The 22,447-nt window shown below is 39.6% G+C and overlaps 2 protein-coding genes across 3 annotated transcripts; both read right to left on the bottom strand.

The window, feature by feature from the left end:
* Window positions 1-1,685: 1,685 nt before the first annotated feature.
* On the bottom strand, window positions 1,686-19,127 carry jumu (Forkhead box protein N4 jumeau). 2 transcript variants are annotated; one of them, XM_034329333.2, is made up of 5 exons: window positions 18,286-19,127; window positions 6,860-10,755; window positions 6,474-6,777; window positions 5,699-6,406; window positions 1,686-5,241 (listed from the first exon to the last, which is right to left on the bottom strand). In XM_034329333.2, exons 3-5 carry the CDS (start codon window positions 6,767-6,769, stop codon window positions 4,572-4,574), a joined length of 1,674 nt encoding a protein of 557 aa, XP_034185224.2. In that variant the 5' UTR covers window positions 6,770-6,777; window positions 6,860-10,755; window positions 18,286-19,127; the 3' UTR covers window positions 1,686-4,571. The 2 variants fall into 2 exon arrangements, with proteins under 2 accessions (XP_034185224.2, XP_034185225.2); XM_034329334.2 differs by lacking the exon at window positions 6,860-10,755.
* A 153-nt stretch (window positions 19,128-19,280) lies between these two features.
* LOC117606634 (aminoacylase-1) lies at window positions 19,281-22,401 on the bottom strand. Its single transcript, XM_034329335.2, has 5 exons — window positions 22,241-22,401; window positions 21,157-21,326; window positions 20,587-21,090; window positions 20,070-20,360; window positions 19,281-19,993 (listed from the first exon to the last, which is right to left on the bottom strand). The coding sequence occupies exons 1-5, from the start codon at window positions 22,335-22,337 to the stop codon at window positions 19,850-19,852; spliced, it is 1,206 nt and encodes a 401-aa protein (XP_034185226.1). The 5' UTR covers window positions 22,338-22,401; the 3' UTR covers window positions 19,281-19,849.
* Between the last annotated feature and the right edge of the window lie 46 nt (window positions 22,402-22,447).

The following is a 22,447-nucleotide window of genomic DNA, read 5'->3' as shown; positions in this document are numbered from 1 at the left end:
TAGGACCCCAGAAAGTACACTGGGGTATTGAGGACCCTGGCATTCGGCGAATCGGCCATCTTAAACGCAACGCGGGGTTTCTGGAACCCCAAAATCATGATCCCACATGGACAAAGAATATCCAATCATCACGTATATGTAGTCAATGGTATACTTACGACACGAAATTTAAATAATATTCAATTACGAACTATTTCTAAGTTTTAAAATTAATCACTCTGCAGTAATAATAATCAAAAATGTATATAATGATTATTTATAACAGTATCATTAGAATAATAAAACTGAACAAGAATACAGCAAATTATATTACGTTTATTTGCAAAATAATTAGAAAACAATCTCTACATTTCCTAAAATTTTATTACTGAAACTTCTCATTGCACATATACATTATTGTTACAAATTGCTCTGCTGCATCTACACGGATGTTACATACATTAATTATATCGTATAGAAATATTACAAACAGGTACAAAAACTATACTAACTTCTTATCGTAAGTCGTTTGAATTAACTTAATTAAGGATTATAACTACAATCATTTGCAGGAGTTTAACCCTTTATTTATTGTACCTATAATGAGAAAATTTTGTTGAAGTATCCTTACTGGTTCCACTGTGTAGAAAAATAGAAAGAAATATTAAAAATCTTTCAGCAATTCTCTGTTTTCTCCTCTATAAAAGATAAAGGGTTACAATTTGTTTCAAATGGAATGCAAGTCCTGCACATCTGATTGCTCAACTAATTGAGTTAATGTATTGATCACAGTGGATACTATTTGTAGCTATGTACAGTGTTGATCTTTTATTTGAAACGATACAGAATTACTGTACTTGAATTTTCAAATTTTACAAGCTAAGCCAGAAGATTATGTTTTTGGCCTAAGATACGCTTAATTAATAAAATAAACAATACTTTTACTTTATTGTACAGCAAAAGAGTTATACGACTCTTGATTTCATGTTAACGTAAATGAAAGAGCTCGATGCTTGAAGCAGACTTCAATAATAACATAAAATTAACATTAATCATAGAAGAGAGATCTTTCAAACCGTGGCAAAGATCCTATGATACTTTAACCACTGATTGGCAGTGATATTGCTTGTCTGATTTGCTTCTTTATCAATCACAGAAATAACAATAGCAAAAATTTTGAAAAAACCATCATTCGCAGTCTAACACTTGCAAGTACATGTTTCATATCATGAGTATTAATCTATCCACATTCTAAGTTGAAATATAAATAAAAACCTACAATATGAATATTAATTCTCCATATAAAGGTAATTTGTTCCTGTTGAGTAGTAAAGACTGTCCTGACAGTAATTGAATATACTTATTCAAATTTGGCGCCTTTTTTCACCGAAACTTTTCAGTGGAAAATAGGATTAAATCCTTGTTGAATTTAGAAGAAGAAATGAAACATCATCGTTACGTAATACAATAAATGAGAACGCTCTTATGTAATACTAAATTTTACAAATGAGTTTTTAATTACCGACTACTTGTACAAAAATTTGCAATTACAAAAGTTTGAAAAGTGACTGATGCACGGTTCGTCTGTACCATTTGCTTTCTTCGCAGCACCTTTCACTTAAAATGTATTAAAAAAATATGTTCAGTATCGTTATGGCATTCTTCAAGGTGTACACAAGCTAAGTTGCTAAGGTCAGAAGTGAAATAAAAAAAAAAATTCTAGGTTACGCTTATTACTGAACAGCAACTCGTTAGAAATACTTAATGACTGAACATTCATTCATCTTCATAAGGGTTGTGACCCTTCATCGAGATCAGATAATACGTGAAATTAGCAAATACTTAAATTAAACCGCAAACTACATTAATCAAGTAATTCTACGCATGCCAGGATCGAAGAAGTATCAAACCTGTTAAGAAATAAAATAGCCTACATTATATGTCCTAGTAATACACAAGTTCCTACACAACGTTTTCATTATAAAACTTATCAATTAGAATAGTTCAACGCTTCCATGAATCCAGTAACTCGATTGAAAGCTATTTTGTTACTTATCAGAAGGGAAAAATTAAGATATTTACAGTGTCTGTACAGAAGTGTGCTCGTTAAATCTGATATCTTACAGAAAGATAAGTTAGAATGCTAAATGTAAACTTAGATCAATTCTAATAACATTGGTCCCATCTCTCGTTTTTTTGTTTTTTCTTTTCTTATTAAAAAAAAAAAAAAAGAAAGAAAGGAGAAAGAATAAAGTAGCCTTTGTACACCTTAAAGCGACATTTTACAACGTCCCTGCGGGACGAAGTTACTGTACCATGTAAAACTAGTTTGTAAAAAGACAATACTTGTCGCTATTTACAGGTTTCGTACGAAATTCCTTCGAACGCTCCAAGACCAGATCTACTAATCTAACTCGTGACGTTTTTCTCTACTTTTTAGAATATGTTACGTTTCCATTTTTTTTTTTTTACAACGCACGAAAATATAAGAAAAAATCTCTGTACTCACAAGACATACCTGAGATAATTGTAAAAGAGTCGTACAGCATTATGGTATTACAAAGTGCTTTGTAAAAAGGTTAAGATTATTTATAATCTTAAAACTGTATCGTTAGTTCGCTTAAAAAAAAAGAGAGTACACGAAAATACGTTTAAAACATCACGACTCTTTCTACTTTTCTCCGGTATGTTACCATAAGAGCATAATTTCTGATTTCCAGTGATACACAAACACGGTACTTCAAAACGCACGGGAAAACATTACATCCTAAGTTGTACGAACAGACAAGATGAAAAAAATTAAGTAGATCGTTTGTTTTTCTATCGAGACGAATAACTAAACAGAAAAATATACAGAGTGTTTCAGAACTCGCGTTGGCTCTGTGAAAGGGTGATAGCTGGGTTGATTCTGAACAACATTTTCCTTTGCGAAAATGTTGTTCGAAGCTTCGTTTTTGAATTATTAAGGAAAAACACTGGCGAATCAGAGCGTGCGCAGCACACGGGCGCAGGAGTCGAGGCCGCCGTCCCTGAGCCCACGCGCTATACGCGCTCTGATTGGCCAGTGTTTTCCCTCAATAATTCAAAAACGAAGCTTCAAAATCGTTGTTCAAAATCGCCCCAGCTACCACCCGTTCACAGGACCAACGCGAATTCCGAAACACTCTGTACATACGTATGTATACATATACATATAAAAAAAAGAATAGTTACACGCTGAATCTGAAGGTTATCTAATTCCACTGGCCTAAAATTGAATATCGAGGAACGTCTCAACGCTTAAATATAAAAAACAAATATATAAAAAAAAAAGAAGCAACGTGTTACATCAGAGAGAAGAAACAAGTTTCGCGTTGGGAATATAGAACGTTTAAATCAGGTATACGATCCCCAACTGTGTTTCTACATATACTACAAAATTTTTTTACACACTCAAATTCCTCCTATAGCTGTCCCGTCTTTGTACTCTATCTTATATCGGTTATGCGAATCTAAGTAACTTGAAAATTGTCAGGTATACAGCTCGCGATAAAAATTTACAATTATTACTTAGTCCAGCAATGTGTAAAAAAGTATAATACATCAGTCTGGCCAATTGATGACCAAAATACTTATTGATCTACGAATGTTATCTAACTTACTTTTTTTTTTCTTTTTTTCTTCCTTTCTATTCGTTCCGAACAATTGTACACGAAAATTTTCAAACGATTACATTTATCTTCGTCATCGGTCGTATGTAAAAATTCTACTCGAAAGAAAACTAGATACATATCCCTTGTACAGTATGCATCATAGTGTCCGTTCGTCTGGTGAAAAAGCACTAACTTTGGAATCCAAGTTTAACTGCAGCAAATATCATAAATCTAATTATTTAATAAAAGCGTTAAAATAATTAACATAATCATCTGATAAAAACTTTAGAATATTCAATAATTTAGAATTTCAATAATTGATTTGAAATTACAAAATATACTAGACGAACGGACACTATGATACATACTGTACCTGTTTCGCGCGTTAATTTAAAAAATGATTTTGCATGTACAATTTCTGTAGCTGTAACGAACGTTGCTATTGACAGCTGTCGATAACGGTCGAAGATATTTGATACAGAGATATTTGTTAAATAAAAACATTCAGAGGTCAAATTATAAGAAACTGTACTTTAAAATAATCATGTTTAACGCGTTGCCAACATATTAAAAAAAAAACTTATGTATCATCAATTTTAAGAATCATCTAGAAGTGAAAATTGTGGTAGTACTGGTAGAAAAATAAAAAAGAAATCATAACTTATTACAAAATAAATTCTCTTCATTTCCATGATACACAAGTTCTTCCTCCTCCTTAACCCTACTATCCTCTGAATCTTTTCATTTACTTATAGACAAACTCCCAGTGGGGAAAAAATGTGTACTTCCTATAAGTCCCTATAAATAAACGAGAATCGCTAAATCGGCATAGAATAGCAGGGTTAAGTATGAAATAAAAAGCACAGAATTTTCTCTGTATCAATTATTCTCTACGAATTCGTATCTCGTTCCTCTGTCTTTCTATCGACAGTATATAAAATTAGGAATTTACGTTCAGGCTTAATCGATTTTAAGAAAAGAACCGCTGCCCATGCCGGCTCGCAAAAGGAGAGGCGTTTTTCTTCGCGACGTGGTCACAGGTTGATACAAATAATTACCCTGTATCGTACCGGTCAACGTCTTTTGCCTCTTCGTACTGGGGCTAAGCTCGTACTCGAACGACTCCTGTTTAGAGATGTTCAGCTGCATGTGCAACGCTTCCTTGTTCTCCTCGATGTCGATCTCGTCGTACAGCTGTTCCGTGATGTCGACGTCGCAGTCCTGACTGCTCTCGTCATAACTGTCGGTCACGGAGTTCGCAGCCAGGTGACCGCGGATGGACTCGTCGAAGGCGGTACTCTCCTCGACGGCCTCGTCGCCGGAACTCTCAGTTTCCTCGGACACGTCCCCGCTACCGGCGTACTTCATCTCCCCCCTCTCGAGAAGCTCCAAGTGATCCGGATATATCATAGCTTTCTTGATGGCAAGAGGATCCTTTCTCGACCACTTTTGCACCTCCTCGTCCATCTTGGCTACCTTCGCCGGGTTGATCGCCCACAGACAACCTTTCCTCTGGTTCCCATTACCAGCTGGCTTCTCTATCTTCTCGAAGCACTTGTTCAAGGACAAATTGTGCCTGACAGAGTTCTTCCAGCCGTTCGGTGCCGTTTTGAAATATGGGAAATGCTCGCTAAAAAAACAATTAAGTCTTAGATATTTATCAGAAAATTCTATAAAATATGTAAAACCACTGATAGAATATAAAACAGACTGTAGCGTAGTAACCAGTTACGAGGGGGGAAAGCTAGTTAAACAAAGGAGCCGTGGATTTTCTATGGGGACTGTACCCTGGCATGCACCTGGTACTCCAAGGGCCCCGTACAAAATGGCAGCTCCCCCCTCGTACAACCTGGGAATAAAGGGGGGAGGACAATACTTTCTCCCCCCTTAGGCTAACCATCGGAGGGCTTCGACCAGCCCTTATCCTTCCGGCCAAATGGTCGAAAATAAGCGACAGGCGACACCGTTTGTTGAGTATAAATCTGCTCTATTGTACGTTGGCTATCAAAAAAGTATTGATCGTGCCTTGAACCCTCTCTAAACTTATCAAACGATACAATTATCTATGGAGCCAACTTCCAACTTACCACATAAAATTGTATATCTCAGACACGGGTAGAGAGCCGGTCTGGCTGTTTTTCAACGCCATCGCGATTAAACAGGAGTATGAGTAAGCCGGTTTGGGATAAGATTTGTCGTCGTAGTCGGACAAATCGAATTCCTTCTCCCTTTTCATGGACGCCATAGCGCCGGCTCCTGGACTGATGTGCACGTTATTGTTGTAGATCTGCTTTCGCACGTGCTGAGGTGTCTGATTAGGATTCTGAAGGAGTTTGAAGTTCCGTACCCTGATGCCGGGCATGCCGTTTATCTTGGTGGTTGTCTGTGTCTTTAAAAACTGCGGCGAAGCCTTCAGGGTGGATACTGGTACTGTTTTCAATTTCGACGGTGTCACGGGCTTCGAGATCTCTTGCTCGTCCTCGGAATCCTCTTCAGTTTCCGTGATGTCGTTCTCGTATTGCTCGGTCTCGGTGTCGTTGCCAATTTCGTTCTCCAGCTCGTTGTCGTTGTCGTTTTCATGCTCATTCTCGTTCTCTATGTAACTACCGGCATCGTTCTCCAGCTCGTCCTCCACGTCTATCTTCTCCTCCTTTATCTCCTTCCTCGTGGAGAACGAGAAGTGCCTCCTGCCGTTGTTCGGGCTGGGACTACGGATCGCTATGTGAGGCATCACAGAATTTGGGTTCACCATAATGGAGGCGGCGTCGCTTCCGCTTAGGTCCAGATTGAAATTGCTGAAAGATTGGGATTTTGTTAATTGATGTACAAATTGAAAATTTACAGTCCGTGGAGGATAAATACCTATTGGATGAATTGCTGTTCCCATTGATCAAACTGGTGGAACCAAACCATCCACTGATGTCCCCCTGGCAACCGATCGGGTCGTCGTCCATCTCTAAGCTGGACATATCGGTGAAATTGAAACCCAATTCCGTGTGACCGCCGATCACTCCTTCGATTTCGCATTTGATGTCGACGTCGAGCATCTCTTGCAGCGACAGGCTATCCGTGCCGAGGTAGTAATCCATCGTGAGCCAAGGGTCCCTCGTCGGTCCCTGAACCAGCCCAGTACCGTGTCTACTCTCCGTATCCAACATTCACCTGACTGAAATTACAGAAGGAAATTAATTAAAAAATTGAATTTCTGTGAAACTCAGGGGTGAGATTCTCGGGTTTATTTCAAGTACCATGGACGGTAATTGCTCGATGAAAATATCGGTTTCATTAAAACTCGGTCTCTCGTCCATCGATCATTTTCACATGGACGCCCATCCCCCCCTTCCCTGGAGTTTAATATTCTGCCTGCACAAACTGCAGTTTGCAACTCGGCTCGCCGAGAATAATACGCGACGTGTCTAATATTTTTCCTAACACATCCCTAAGTCTCAAGATTTTTCAGTAAAAAAAAAGAGGTCAAAGATAAGCGCGCCTAATTCAGGGCCGTCGTTAGCGCCGGGCCCCGCGTTTCGATACTTTAAAAATGGCGTCTAATTAACAGTATTGGAACTAAATTGGAAAGAAAATTATTTAAATTTTTCTATATATATAGCAACAAAATAATAAATGAGTAAAATTGACTCGCCCCGGCAATCTAGAGTTAAATATTATCAAGAGTTTTGCCCGGGGCTCGCGACCTCTAGGTACGTCCCTAGCTTAATTCAATACGAATCTATCACAGATAATATTTCTCTGGTAAAAAAAAAGGAATGCGCGCCCCGTTGAATTTCGATAATTTTATCGAATCTGAGGATCATCCTCACGATCTCTCGTAGCAAGGCCAATAGATTCTCGAGCGCATACGTACGCGTGACCTCGCAGCATTACACGGCATGTGTGCGCGCGCGTTTGAGTGTACACAGTGTGTACGAGCGCGCGACGAGGGTCTTGAACCCACAACCGGCTTGTGGGTGTGACTGACTCATAGTACTATAGTCGATTTACTATAGAACGCGTGGACTCGTAGTATCAATCCCCCCCCGCTCGCCGCCATCATAACCCTACTCGTAACCCTTTCCTCGTTTAACTATTTCACTCTCTTCGCGTGTCTTTGTCAGTTTCGTTCCATCATGGAGGCTCTCGAATGCGTTCATTCTTTCTCTTTCAATCGTTCCGTCCTCGTCGAACCAACTCTGGCTCCATCTCTGTCTCTACGGTACGAAGAGAAACCGCTTTGATCCTCTTCTGTTCGAAGCTATCGCTCTCTCCGTCCGGCGAGCGTGTTTTTATCCGTCGATTCTTTTTCCACGTCTGTTCGTTGCCACGTTTGATGTCCCGCCACGAATTTTCTGCCTCTTCCCTGTGACATTGATGATTACTTTTTACCGTTTCATCTTTCATTTTTTCCCCCCCGCCGATCACCGGGACCCGAGACAGTTGGCGAAAGAAAAAGGTAGGTAGATTCCTCCACCTCAACCCTCATTAACGATCAAGGATATTATCAATCCTTCGGGTTCTTTCTCCGCGGCTCCGATATTTCTCTGTCACGAAGAATCCTCTCGTTTCTTTCCGTCCGCCTCTCGTCCGCTAGTTCGACGATTCGTGGGACGGAGTTCTCCCGAGCCGTGGCCTACAGAACAAACCACTCCACTCGAGGAGCTCGTGTTACGCACATGTCGGGCGCCGGATGCGCTACCAACCATCAAATTATCAGCGGGACGAATAAGACGGAGACGTTCTTCTTCGAAACGAATAAAATCGGTATCGTTGATAAATACAAGGACGATATTGTCAGCCCTCCGTCTTTTTAATTTAAAAAAAACAATCAAAACAATTTTTGTACCTAGGATGCTGCGCGCGCATCTGATCTCGAACGGCGCGAAATTTGAATACCCGTAACTTACAAATGACTACGGTGATTTTCCTTAGTACATATAACTGGTGGCTGATCAAGACTTTGCTCTAAAAATACCTGTACAAAGTGGAGGGAAAACAGGCGGTTGAATTATCGGGGGAGAAGGAGGGGGGAGAGAGAGAAAGACAAACAGAGAACTGACCCTGCTCCACGTAACACAACTCGTGTAGCGTGGAGTGGCCTTTACGCGCACGAGACATTCAAGTCTACGTGACTGAACGATATTTTTAGAAATGTAATGAAACGTTATTCGATGGCGCTTATGAGCTAAAATTTTATTCAATGTTCATCATTTTTTTTTTATATCATGGTACATCCAATTATTCAAATCTGGCGCCATTTATTACAAGCGCGGGAAAATACTCAAATTCAAAATTGTAATCCAAAAGATGTAACATTAAAGATACCCTATCTATTCTATTTTAAATTATTAATTCTCTGCGAGGTAAAGAGTGCTTCAAAGGGTTAAGAAACTTTTTCTAAAGAAGTTCAATTCCCAGAAGCGCGGACTGTAACGTTGACTCCGGCGAACATTCGTGTAAGCGTGTGTAAATGCTACTCCGGCCACAAATGAGCTGTGCACAGGGCACGTTTACATCGAGCACTCCGTGGAATCTGCGGTCAGATGCAATCGTGTATGCATCGCTTCGTACATCCGCCGTGAACAACACGCTATACGTATTTTCGTCTTGGGTAACGAAATTCCTCGTTCCACGGCCTCGTTATTACGATCATACATACTAGCGCAAAAGCCCGGTTAAGTTTGTAAATTACACACACGTGATATATAATATTATGACTGATATATAATACCGTTGACTCATCGAGCCGTTACGACAACCGAGCGTAATATATTCACGGGCCGATAATTGCGATGAATTCGCAGCGAGGTTAGGACGAAAATCGTCCCCGTGGAAATTTTTCAACGAGAGAAAATTAAAAACAGAGATGGCCGGGTCGTCGACCCGAGGAGCAACAAGCGGCAGCATTTATAAAATAGCTCTTCAACCGTGTGCAGTCGATAAGTTAATCTGAGAATGCTCGTTGCACATAGTAATTGAAACTAAAATAAAACTTCCAAGGTTTAAGATTACCTTCTACGCGTGTCAATCCATTTTTAATATTTTACCGACCGATGGCCTATTAATCGAATTTTTGTCCCCACGCTTATCGACCGGTAACCTATTAATCGAATTTTTATCCCCACGCTTATCGACCGGTAACCTATTAATCGAATTTTTATCCCCACGCTTATCGACCGGTAACCTATAAATCGAATTTTTGTCCCCACACTTATCGACCGGTAACCTATTAATGGTTGCCACGGTAACCAATAATTTCTTATCTATTATTGAGTTACAATTATTAAAATGTACTGTAAGCTTCCATATTCTTATATAATTTTTTTAATGTCAGGGAAATATTTGTTCATTCGCTACCGGTCGGTAAATTGTTAACAAATTCGAGCCCAGGGTAACAGCTGCGTATTTTCCCACATCTCTAAAATGTTTTTTCAAGCGGAATAAGTTTGCTATAGTAAGCAGTACGAAACTAGGTCAAACGAATTAGCAAGGATATTAAGTATCAAGGGTGAGGACCGTCGGGGCACGGCCCTGGCCGCTTCTCAATGTCTTTGGCGAAAACTTGACCGAGGAATACGAGGAACAGCCTTGAAAAAGAATGTCCACTTACTTGTAATAATATCGCAGAGTATCAAATGGTCGTTCCACTCGGTCGTTCTCAGAGGCAACCACCGGCTATGCCAGTGCCCTCGGGTCGACTTGGGAAAAATTGGAATTTTGGAATTTTTCAATTAGCATAAGTGTAAAAATTAGAATTTTTAGGAAGCTGAGAATGAGTTTAATATTTGGAAAAATTGTAAGGAAAGGAGGACGTATCGATTAAAAATAAATTTGCAAAGGGGTCGTAAGCGTGTAATTTTATGCTTGGCCATTTACAGGAAGGAGGGTCGTCGTCGAAAATTGTATCTCGTTCATGCAACAGGATAATCTTTCTTCCCTCGCCTCTTCAAGCTCGAGTTCCGAGAAGGGTCCTCGAGCGTTAGACGATCCTAAGACCCTGAAGCTATTCAACCTGAAATCCTTCGCAGGTCATAAAGGGCCCCTGCACGACTACCTCTATTTCATCCTAGACGCCGATCCCTCCAACGTTTTCCATCCGTCAGCTAACTTGCTTTGTGATCTTTGGACTCGAACAGGTTCAACAGTTATTCTGTGGAAAATTATCTGGTGAAAATTATTATCTGGTGTAACTGGGATTTAGTATGGAGTATGAGAGAGCCATTAGCTTCTTAACAGGGTCAAGTGTTAGAATTTTAGAATTTTGGAATTTTAGAATTTCAAGACCTTGGAATTTTATAATTTCAGAACCTTAAAATTTTTGAATTTCATAACTTTGGAATTTTGATGAATCTTCACCCATTTCCCTAATATTCAAAGATCAGAAGAAGGGGTAACAAGCCTACAAAACTGGAGTTGAGTTAGATAACAACTCCTCCACAAATTACAACAATCGACCAGATTTCCCTTTCACCTGGTTTTCGTAACGGTGTGCGAGTGCACATTGGTGCAGCTGTATATCTGAAACACCTGACGAAACGTCCGTGGCAAGACGATGGAACTGATAAACATATATACACAAAGAGGGAGAGGGAGTTTGTATCGAGAAAGGGGAAGATCCGCTGTTCTTTCCCCATGGAAGCTCCTCGTAATTACGAAGCTCGACCAACTCCTATGTTCCTTAACCCTTTGCGTTTCGATACAATCATTATCGTGTACACTCGATAAAATCAGGTTTCCCTGGGAAAAATGGCGATGTCCCTGCTCTTGATCCTTCCCCGGAGACAACCCCGAGGAGAATGCCAATGTACAGGAGATGGCCCTGTATATATAGAAATCTGGCCCTATCACTTTCGAGTAAACGTTTACGCGCGAAAATTTGAATTGATATTTATTAATTATTCATATTTTCCAGTTATACTTTGAATTTTATAATTCTATAATAATTAATAATTATAAATTATACTCTTGCCACTCCTATATCCCCATTTTCCATAGGGAAACCTAACAGTTTCCTTCGTAACACGAGAAATTCGAAAAATAAATATCGAGGTGAGCCTAAACGCAGCTTCCACTGCTGCACGGTGAAAAGCAGCCGCAGCTGCACGGAGCCGGCTCGTACCAGAGGGAAATATTTGACTGTACGTTTACCACGGTGCAAATGAAACAAATAAATTACGTCAAAATCTCAGGACTTTGGAACGAAATAATTTCAGAGTTTTAATATCTTTGAATTTTAGAATTCCTGATAAATGTTGAGAGGCAAAGTCGGCCAATCGACGGGTTTAGGCTTCGCGTGCGCATAAAACGCCGGGTTTCTTTGTGATCGTTGCCGGAGAACCGGTTTCAATCGCACAGAAGAAGGCTTGTATATGAAGTGAGTCGAATGTGAATCGTGTTCGTCTAATAAATGGACTTTTGTCCGTCCGATAACGTTGGGACACGATGTATCTTTTTACCGACACAATTTCATGACATAAAAGTATCACAAAATAGCACTCATGTTACATCAATTTAAAGCTTATAGTGTACCAAAAATAATTACATAAAGATTTCATGGATATTCTTAATATTAAATAATCAGTCTCTAATTATACCTCATGATAACAAATTTCAACCCTTCTTTGTTCCAATAAAGAACCCTTCATTTTCTCTAAAAAATTTCAACAAAATCCTTATGCAGTTATTTTCTTTAGACTTTGAACTTTAAATTGATGTACCATAAGTAGGATCTCGCGATACTTTTATGTCATGAAATTGTGCCAGACTTTCTATAATACATTGCCAGTTTAATGTACCGTACATACGTATTAAAAAAAAGGTTAACAATTCCCATTCGGTTCGAGTCGAACGACGATCAGGAATTAACTCAGCTCATAAATTTACAATGCCGAATAAAGATTGGCCATGTTTTTATCCTTGCCGGGTATTGCTCCTCGCCGGCCAGCTGCCGGGAGCAGTCAATTTCATTACGTGTCTTTGAACTCGGCAGCTGGATTCTCTTGTCGCCTCTCCCCTGCGCCCTTCTTCCCTTATCTTAACAAAATTCGTTATTACGTTAATTCTATTCCTGTTACCCAAAAGTGGTCACCTCGAAGGAACCGAAGGAAAGGAAGGTTTTCCCCGATCCCTTCGAAGGTGCCCCAAGTTTTTGTGGTATTTGCAGGGTACAGGTGTAAAAGCTGGCTGTCCCTTTGTTCTCGAAACTACCATTACGCGCAGGTAAGGAGAGAGTCGAAGCGTGTCGGACGGCGGAAGTTCTTTCCTGGCAGGTAGCTACGAATTTTTAACACCGGCTCAATTACCCCCCCCCCCCCCCCGCTTTCTTGCCTCGATATTCAACCATCCCTCGGCCCGACCTTCCCGCAACTGGCTCGCCTATTGTTCCTAATAAATATTGAACTTTCCGAAGAGTAACTCTTCCACGGCGGAACGAGTAAAACGTAGCCGAGTCAAAGGACGGTTTCACGGTCGCGAAAACATAGAAACGCATCTCACGGCAAATCTTTTCCCATGGCCGCGGTGCTCACCCGGCTACTTCCTTCACGGTGTACACTTCCGCCGATAATGTTCGCGACCAGGATTCGTCAAGCCTCGATAAACGTTGCGTTTACCCTCTCGTTTGTATGCAAATAGGTCACGCAATCCCCCCCCCCCTATACGATCCTATCCCTACTGTTACTATCGTTGAATAATTTTGTAACATGCTAACATTTTCATAAGATTTCGTTGCAACAGAGGTGGAACAATGTGGAATACCTGACGGGTCAATAAACTAATATCGGTGACGAAAGGTTTCTGCTGTAGCGATTTCCTTTGAAAGACTCTTGTTATATTGCCAAGTGGGCGATTTGACCTTCATAGGAATTTTCAAGGACATCAGTGACTATAAAAATGATACAATTTTATTTCTGTTTCTACCCTGTAAAGATGGGCTTGAAAGATTGGAAAATTTCTCTCTCTTTTAACCCCATCCACGGCGATATAACGAGAGAGATTTTATATTTCTTATGACGTTGCGTGAAATTTTCAGAAATATTAAAAAGAAGTTTTTAATTTCCTAAAGAAGAACATCTGACCCTTCCTTTGAAAGAGACTCTCGTTATATTGCCGAGTGGGTGATTTGACCTTCATAGAAATTTTCAAGGACATCAGTGACTATAAAAATGATACAATTTTATTTCTGCTTCTACCGTCCAAAAAAGGGCTTGGAAGTTTGGAAAATTTCTCCCTCCTTTAACCCCATCCACGGCGATATAACGAGAGAGATTTTATATTTCTTATGACGTTGCGTGAAATTTTCAGAAATATTAAAAAGAAGTTTTTAATTTCCTAAAGTAGAACATCTGACCCGTCTGACCCTCCCAATTGGCTTAAAATCTATTTTCGTATGGGATCTCTCATTTTAACGAACAGGAGCTTGAGAAAGTGATGCTCTATTCTTCGAACTCTCTATTCGTTATGTAAGAGATAAAAACGTTTAAACAAGGCCACGTGAACAGCTTAACGCGCGAGGGAACATAAGATACAACAATGTCGCCATTTATCGCCGTTGACCGTCCGGGGTATCCTTTCGTGCCACGATTTTTAGGTACGCCGTTGGACAGCCCTGAGCCAACACAAAAGCGTCCCCGTCCCGCAGGTATCGAAATTTCGAAGCCCCCCAAAATTACTGTTGGAATTTTTCCGTTTCCTCCCGGCAATGGGACCGAATCACTTCTCTTTCATCCTCGTCGAAGCGCTACGTGACGTGAATGTTTCCGGAATATTAAATGATAGTGATCTTTTCATAAATTTCTTGGATATTATATTAGAAACGGAAATGCGTTCTGGAAATTTTTAAATTTAAGGATTTTAGAATTTAAAGATTTTAAAATTTCAGAATTTTAGAATTTTGGAACTTTGGAATTTTAGAATTAAAAAATTTCAGAATTTAAGGATTTCAGAATTGAAAGAATTTAGAATTTATGAATTTTTAAATTTAAGGATTTCAGAATTTAAAAAATTTAGAATTAAAAAATTTTAGAAAATTAATGGGGCGAGTTCACATTTTTGTGGAGGCCTAGTTACGTCAGTGGTAAGAAAGCGATTTCTCGACAATCTGATAAGGAAAATAAATTTTCATTTACAGCCGTGAAAACTGTACCAAGAAACACGTGGTCAGCTCACTATACCATTTGAACGCTTTCACGTAGCTCGAGTAGATATATCAAGGCACGAGTACACATTGCTTTTCTAGTGTTTATTTAAGAGCCGTGAAAATGAAGATCTCACCGGAAACCGCTCCCTGTTACCCCCGCCTCTCTATCCAGAGCCTCTATTTAATCTTTTTAGACACTTTAGTATGTTCCAACTACTGTTCTCTGCCCCTCGCTGTTCTAACATTTTAAAATTCTAAAATGCCTACCTCAGAAAAAAATCCTAATTACACCCCTGTTTCTCATATCCATAAAATTAACTACCGCAATTACACGGTTCGCCTCCCATTACAATGAGCAGTAACAGGAATACGAAGATTTACCCCCCCCCATCTCTTCATTAAAATCAAACAATATAACATCTAACGAAGGAAAAAAAAAAAAAAAAAGAATTAGATTTTTTCTTGTAACTGGTAAGATTTTGATTGGCATTAAACGGCGGGGAGGGGCGTACCCACGAATGCAGAGAGCAGGCAGTCTGGATCTTGCGATGGACCAACCGTGTACAGAGCTGCGCCTCTCCTACCGCGCTTTTCGCCGAGTATCGATCTGATATTCCTGCCGACCAGTGTTTGCAACAGAGCTACGAGACCGTGTCTGCACCCTGCCCGCCCTATGCGCACACGCTTACCAACACAACGAACGCGGCGTTTGTGGTAGGCGAGGGCTCTCGGCTCTTGCCGCTCTCGAGGCAAGACCGTTTGAAAATTCAGCCTCCTAGATAATATACTTTCCAGCCCTGCCGATCGAGCCGAAAACCGTCGACTCCATTTTGGAAATTTCTCAAATTTTCCTAAATCCTCCATTTTTCAAATTTTCCTAAATGCTCTATTTTTGAAATCTTTCAATTTTCCTAAATCCTCTATTTTTCAAATTTTTCAATTTTCCTAAATCCTCTTGAAATTTTTCTAATTTTTGAAATTTTTCAATTTCCTAAATCCTCTATTTTTCAAATTTTCCTAAATACCCTATTTTTCACTTTCCGGAGACCACAAGCCCGATTGTCTAACGAATTATTAATTAAATAACTGCGTTCCACGTAACGCCTGAACCAGACGCAACGATTATATTGGGTCGTCAGGGTTTGAAAACCGAGTGGGTACTATTACCCACTCGAAATGGACGATAACGTATGCAGCTGTTACCCAGGAGCCTAACTTGTTCGGACCGAAGGCGAAAAAATATTTTCCAATTTCTATTTAACGATTTGATACGCCAGTTGGAAACTAAATGGTGCATACGGCATCGACCGCCATAGACAGATCGAACGCGGGAACGTCACGTACACGTGGACGTGTGGCAGTGGCAAATTGGCGCGAAAAAATGTCTGCCTCGGTAATGGTTCGTTAGAACCATCACAGAGCCGCGACAAGTACCGATTCCACTTTCTAAATAAAATAGAAATTTTAAATAACCCCGTTCAAAGGTGAGAGAATTATAAAATTTATTTTTGTAATTTAAAAATTAAATTTGGCGCGAAAAAATGTTAGAACCATCACGGGGCCCCGACAGGGCCCGATTTGTAGAATCGATTCCACTTTCTAAATAAAATAGAAATTTAAAATAATCCCCTTCAGAGGTGGGAGAATTAAAAAATTTATTTCTGTAATTTAAAAATTAAATTTACCGCGGCACAGGAAATTTGCGCAACGAAATTTTAATCAGTCCGAGCGTGTGGCAATAGCGAACTATAAGCATCGCATGAAAGCGTAATTTACCAACTTTTTTTACGACTCTATCCTTCCACATCTTTCAAAGCGACTTTCTAACTCGTAGAGACACTCTCCGACTTCGTTACAGAACAATCGTGTGAATTAAACGTTTGCCTCGAACGATGCTTTGGTAAACAGAAAGAGAGAGAGAAAAAAAAAGGAGCGGGGCAAAAAACGGTCGAAGGTGTAATTACGATGTTCTTAATAACTCATGGAACGTGGATTCTAGTTTTCAGCGTATCCGAGTTGGAATATTTAAGAAATAAAAAAAAGAAAAAAAAAATTGAAATAATAAAATAATTTTACAACGGCAATTGAGTTACGTAATTATTATACTTTCTCAGGTAACCGCAAAAGGGCCAGGCGGCCATTTATAAAAGAGGATATACTAAGCAAACAAAAAACATTCGGGGCAGTCGGTCCGCGGTGACAAATAATAATCACTCGTGAACACGAACATGGCCGAGGTGAATTTCGGTCGAGCCTGTAGGATATTTCCTGCGGTGGGCATATGGCGAGAAGTGGGGTTCCCCGAAGGTTCCCACGGTCAATAGCTCCGCGGCGGTGAGGCTTGAAACAGCACGAGGGGGACCCTCCCTCGTTATTCGCAACATTTTCGAAAAACCTCCTTCTGGGAAGTTCCACCGGAGAAACCATCAATCTATGACCGAGCGATGCACCGTTACACGTCGGTACACAAAAGTGTACAATATCGTCCCTTTCTTCCCTGGGATTTAATGACCCTGTAGATCCCGATCCCTATCCGGAATAGCCGGTTAATTATTACCCAGGCTATTATCGATCCCCGGGGAAGAGGAAATTTCTTAATTACGAATTATCGTTGTGCTTGCAAAAATGATATTTCGATATCAGTGTTGCGTCGTTTTTGAAAATAAACGCGCAGAGGCCGAGAACGTTATGCAACGTGCAGGTAAACATTGATTAAACCGGTAAACAGTATATAATTTTAATTCGGTGCATAAATGAAAATCGATAGTAATTTATATTAAGCTTGTGTTTAATAATTCGTGATGAAAGAAAAATATGGAAAAATTTGTTGGAAGACCACTTTCGTGCACGATTATTTTCCTCTGTCATCCATGGATACGATACGAATGTGGCATCGTCGAGAAATAAAAAGGCGCGGTGTAACAATAGCTTTCATCACCGGAAATATATATATTACAATTAGGAAGATTTCCCGGTATTACACTCTCTTCCCGCCGAAAGCAATTCCGAGGCCCATTCTCTGTTCCCGATGAATCACTCATTCAGTTCGAATTGACAGACACGAGTCGAGCTGATTGTTTATTTTTATGGAACGTGCTGGTAGGTTTAATAAATAATTGCCATGGTGATACGTTCACGGCCGCCTACGCCGTCGAAGCGCGGTAAACGTACGAATCCCGCGGCTGCTTGTGGAAATTATATCTAAAACGACCTAAAAATACCGGCACCGCGCAGGGGCGAAAAAAAGAGAAAAAAAAAAAATTCATCGAACCACCGGGACTGGTTCTGACAGATTCGTCGGTTGCTATCAATCGTTGTAAATAAACACGAACGTAACGTAGATACATTGTAACTCGCGATTCTTTGAGACATCGAGAATGGGGAAAAAAAAATTCATGCATAAAAGCGTCATGACTGCCCCCTCGTACCTTGACACTCGAAAGCTTCGACGACTCGGCGGGCCGGCAAAGCACACGAAATATTTCACCGATATATCCGGAAAACTCGATTGAACGATACGTAATGGTGCGTAATCAGACCTACCGTGTATTTGACAATCCTTAAAGCACGTCGTCCTCGCGGGCAAGCACCACTTTCACACATATATTTACAAGAGAATTATGCGATTTTTGGCAGCGACCATGTATAAACGGACACCGACACAAGGCCCCCTTTACGGAACTGAAGTAACGTTGACGGCAAGCTCGTGAACAAAGACCACGCACGATTTCAAATCCCGCCCCGACGATTGGCTGGCCGCGGTCACGTGGTTACGCCGCCCTATTCTGATTGGCCGTCCGGCACGGCCTGTGAGGACATTTTAAACGATATACTTATGCACATGGCTGACAGAGGGATATCTGCGAGGATATTTTCTTCTCTATTTTTATGTACAATTATCATTTTTATGCGTGATAACAATTTTCTTTGAACGATCGTTTGGTAAAAATAATCAATCGTACGCGTTTCAGGTTTCGGTGTACTCGTTGCGACTGACAGAAGCTATCGCATGTTTTCTCCTAGTACCTTCCCCACTTCAAAATGGCCGAACCCAAACATTACGTGAAAAACTATTCACTGTCGTTTTATATTTACATATTTTAATTCTCTGTCTGGCTAAAAAAATGATTCTAATTTTTAGCAATCGTTTGAGACGAAAAAGTTTCATAACCTAAGCCCGTGACACGAAAATTATATTCGGTGGGGGATCGAAAACATTGGACGAGTCCATAGTTCTACTAGAAAGGGGAGGGCGGCAGTCTCGTTAAGAATGAACCACTGCAATAATGGCGGGAATGCAATACATAACATACCCACACACTTACACGCACCCAACATGAATTTATCGACTTTGATGCGAAAAGGAAAACACAACAGCGACTATCATCTTGTACGATTGTTTTTTCACATTATTTATAATTTTTAATCAAATTTCAATGCTATCAAAGTCAATAAACATTCTCTTGGATTTAATAAACTATTTATAAAAGTGTATAACTGTTGTAGACAATTTTAGCTGTACCTTTTCATAAAATATATGACTTTTTCAACAAATATATATAAACATACAAGATATTTTTACAAAATTCCACGATTTGGCATTGTATTTGAACACTTGTGATTAGTTTGCTACTCATCTGATTACTGATCGTGCATTTTAGATATCATAAATATATGAATTAATAATGTCTTTCAGTACCTTATTTAAATGCGTTTAGTTGGTCCTTTCGATGAAATACTCTGTTCTACTCGAAATACTCGCAACATGCAAGGATATTTCATTAATTGACTTGTTAGATCCCATTTTATCTTCACATTAGATCATTTCTGCTATATATCATTCTTGAACAGACCCTATTTAACAAATTTACTAATTTTGATATATTCTTAGAATATATCTTTTAACAATTTTAAAATTTGAATCTTACATAACATTTTATGGGTTATTGCACTATGTTTCGCTTATCCAGTATAAAGCTTAATTGCATTATTTTTCTACCCTCTGCTAAAAGCCTGTATCTTCATTATTTTCTGCTTATTATTAACCTTACTGTCTTTGGTTCGTTAATGAGACTTCTACGTGATGCATAATCGTCTGAAGAGCTGTTTAGACATTGGCTACTGCCGGGATTAGTTTCAGGTATATTTCAATACCCTTTAAAAATATATCTTTGTTCAGATATTCATCGTGATCATGGAGAAGTATTTTCGTTTTGTTCATTGGTGAAAAACCAATAGCAGGAATTCCAACCTGTAACATTCGTTTCAATATATTAAACATATTCATCCACTAAACCCTGAAATCTGATAAAAAAAAAAATATTTACGTATCGCACGTATCGGCTATCCGTCCCGCCCGGAAAGACTCCTATTTGCAGATTTATTCCCAGATTGTCGCATACTTTTTTAAAAGCTATCCAATAAGGATTCGAATCATCCAGTCGTGTACTCTCTATCTTAGGATTTTTCTGTTCGAACGTGTAAGTGACATCAGTTCCGGCTTCCTCGCACCACTTCTTTATCATAGCTTCAAATTCTTCATGATCTTTAGAAGGATCAAGTCGGATGTCGAAGATCGCTGTCAACGACGGGGGCACCACGTTGGTTTGCACACCACCCTAAAACAAACGATGAAATATTAATACCATACTAAACACAAAACATCACAATATGATAAAAAAATCTAGTAAAAAGTACTCGTAAGGTTATCAAGTACATACCATGTAACATTATTTTCTCCTACAGGCAGAGACATGTAATTTTTGTAATAGAGAATACTTTAAATGTTTGATTAAATGTTCAGGATTATTCAATTTCCTATGATTATTGAAAGGAGATACGTACCCGCAGTTGTGTTAAATTAACAGACGTGACGTCACCAAGCTGAAGCTCAGGATTTTTCAATTTCTCTTTCTCTTTGGCTCTGAAGTCCATGAAACGATCAATGACGGTTCTTATCTTCTCTCCAGCTGAGTTGTCCATCAGAAGGGATCCATGGCCAGGAGTGCCTTGACACTCCACTGCTACATGCCAAATGGATCTTTCGGCATAGAACAAGTAAAATTGTTCTTCAGGACAAGCTACACCCTCGTCCAACGCGAAACCGATATTTAAAGCCTGGAAGTCCTTGGTGTGAACGAATATTTTCATGCCAAGTGCTCCGCCAATCTCTTCGTCCGGCACAAAGGAAACGTGAATCGTTCTTTTAAAACGTTGCCCGGTTGATTTAAACCGGCGAATCGCTTCTAAATATTGTATCCCAACGCATTTCATATCCTGACTACCACGAGCATAAATGTTCCCTTGCTCGTCCATCTGGGCACCAAAGGGTGGATAGGTCCACATATCCTGAAAATTTTACTTCATCAATAATCTAGCATTCTTCTTTAGTCTTAATTGAACATATATACTTACTTCAAAAACAGGCACAACATCCATGTGACTATTCAAAAGAATAGCCGGCTCTGACGGCTGTGTACCTATCCATGTGAGAACCACGATTGGTTTTCCTGGATGAACCTGGTATACCTTGATAGGTAAATCAAGGGATTTGGCTTGTTTTTGTAAAAATGCAATACAATCATCTGTAACAAAATTTTCTTTCGTTAATAAGAAACTAATCTACGCGTAAGGTAATTGCTTTTATTGTAAACATGTTTCTGATAAATATTTCTGAATATCAAAGTTATATCGCTCTGTTATCGAAGCTTAAATTAAATGCAAACAGAGATAAAATTTAGATAGTCATGCAACCATGGATTACATTAGCCTCTGAAAAGAAGGTCAGACACAACGTATCTTCTTTTTGACACAATAAGCGATATTATCTTATCTCCTGATACTACCTATGGTGCTTGTCAAAAAATTTCTTAAAATTTCTGGAGCGATCTAGTACTATTTCCATTTTATATTTCACCAGACTGAACACACATAATATAATAATTTTCTCCATAGTTTGTCAATGGTAATCATAGAATCGAATAAACATAGAAAACAAATAAGACAACAGGATGATCAGCAAATATCTCGGTTTCTATGCTATTCAGGTCACGCACGATTCCTCGCATACCTGTGTGTGAAAATTTGCAAATTTTTGCAAAAACGAACCAAACGATCAAGGGGAATTTCACGGTGGATTTAAAAAGACTCTAGGGAGTCGGAGAAAAAATACAAAAATAGAAATAACATTCTTCACAGGGTGGGGCATGGCAATGGCTGGGTAGCGTCTCCGACGCTACGAACTTCTATCGCTGGGACAATTGAAGGGACCCCTGTTTCTATGCGGAAACGTACCACAGCTTCGTGAATTAACGTGCAAGATTAGTCGAGCAGCCCTCGAGAAGCGAGGAGTAATTTGCTTAACAAGGAAACGAGCGACCCCATTCCGGTACGCAATATGCGTGCATGATTTTTACTCGTGTGTTTGAAAGTACACGCGTGAAATTCACGTTGCCTGGTTAGCAATTAGAAAATTTTAATTACACCTGATATTACTTACCGTAATTGATATTTGGCTGAACCGAGGGTATTCGTAGGTATTCGCGAAAATTTTCTACAGCTGTTGCATCCAGCTGAGCTTTGGACAACGAAGACATTGCGTGGCCTGCTGATCACCGCGTCGGACGCCGCTGACTCGACTGTCATAGCAGACGCCTGCCGCCTCTCTTAGCCAATTGTCGCTGATTATCGCCTATGACGTAGCCGA

Source organism: Osmia lignaria, chromosome 8 (genome assembly GCF_051020975.1).
Source record: "Osmia lignaria lignaria isolate PbOS001 chromosome 8, iyOsmLign1, whole genome shotgun sequence".
NCBI lineage: Eukaryota > Metazoa > Arthropoda > Insecta > Hymenoptera > Megachilidae > Osmia > Osmia lignaria.
This window is presented reverse-complemented; position numbering and strand designations above follow the sequence as displayed.

Coding starts and splice junctions, on each gene's coding strand:
- jumu (XM_034329333.2), bottom strand. CDS start 6,769: ATGTTGGATACGGAGAGTAGACACGGTACTGGGCTGGTTCAGGGACCG. Junction 6,407..6,473: donor AACAGCAATTCATCCAATAG/GTATTTATCCTC, acceptor CCAATCTTTCAG/CAATTTCAATCTGGACCTAA. Junction 5,242..5,698: donor GAGATATACAATTTTATGTG/GTAAGTTGGAAG, acceptor TTGTTTTTTTAG/CGAGCATTTCCCATATTTCA.
- LOC117606634 (XM_034329335.2), bottom strand. CDS start 22,337: ATGTCTTCGTTGTCCAAAGCTCAGCTGGATGCAACAGCTGTAGAAAAT. Junction 21,091..21,156: donor ATGTTGTGCCTGTTTTTGAA/GTAAGTATATAT, acceptor TAAAATTTTCAG/GATATGTGGACCTATCCACC. Junction 19,994..20,069: donor ATAGCCGATACGTGCGATAC/GTAAATATTTTT, acceptor CGAATGTTACAG/GTTGGAATTCCTGCTATTGG.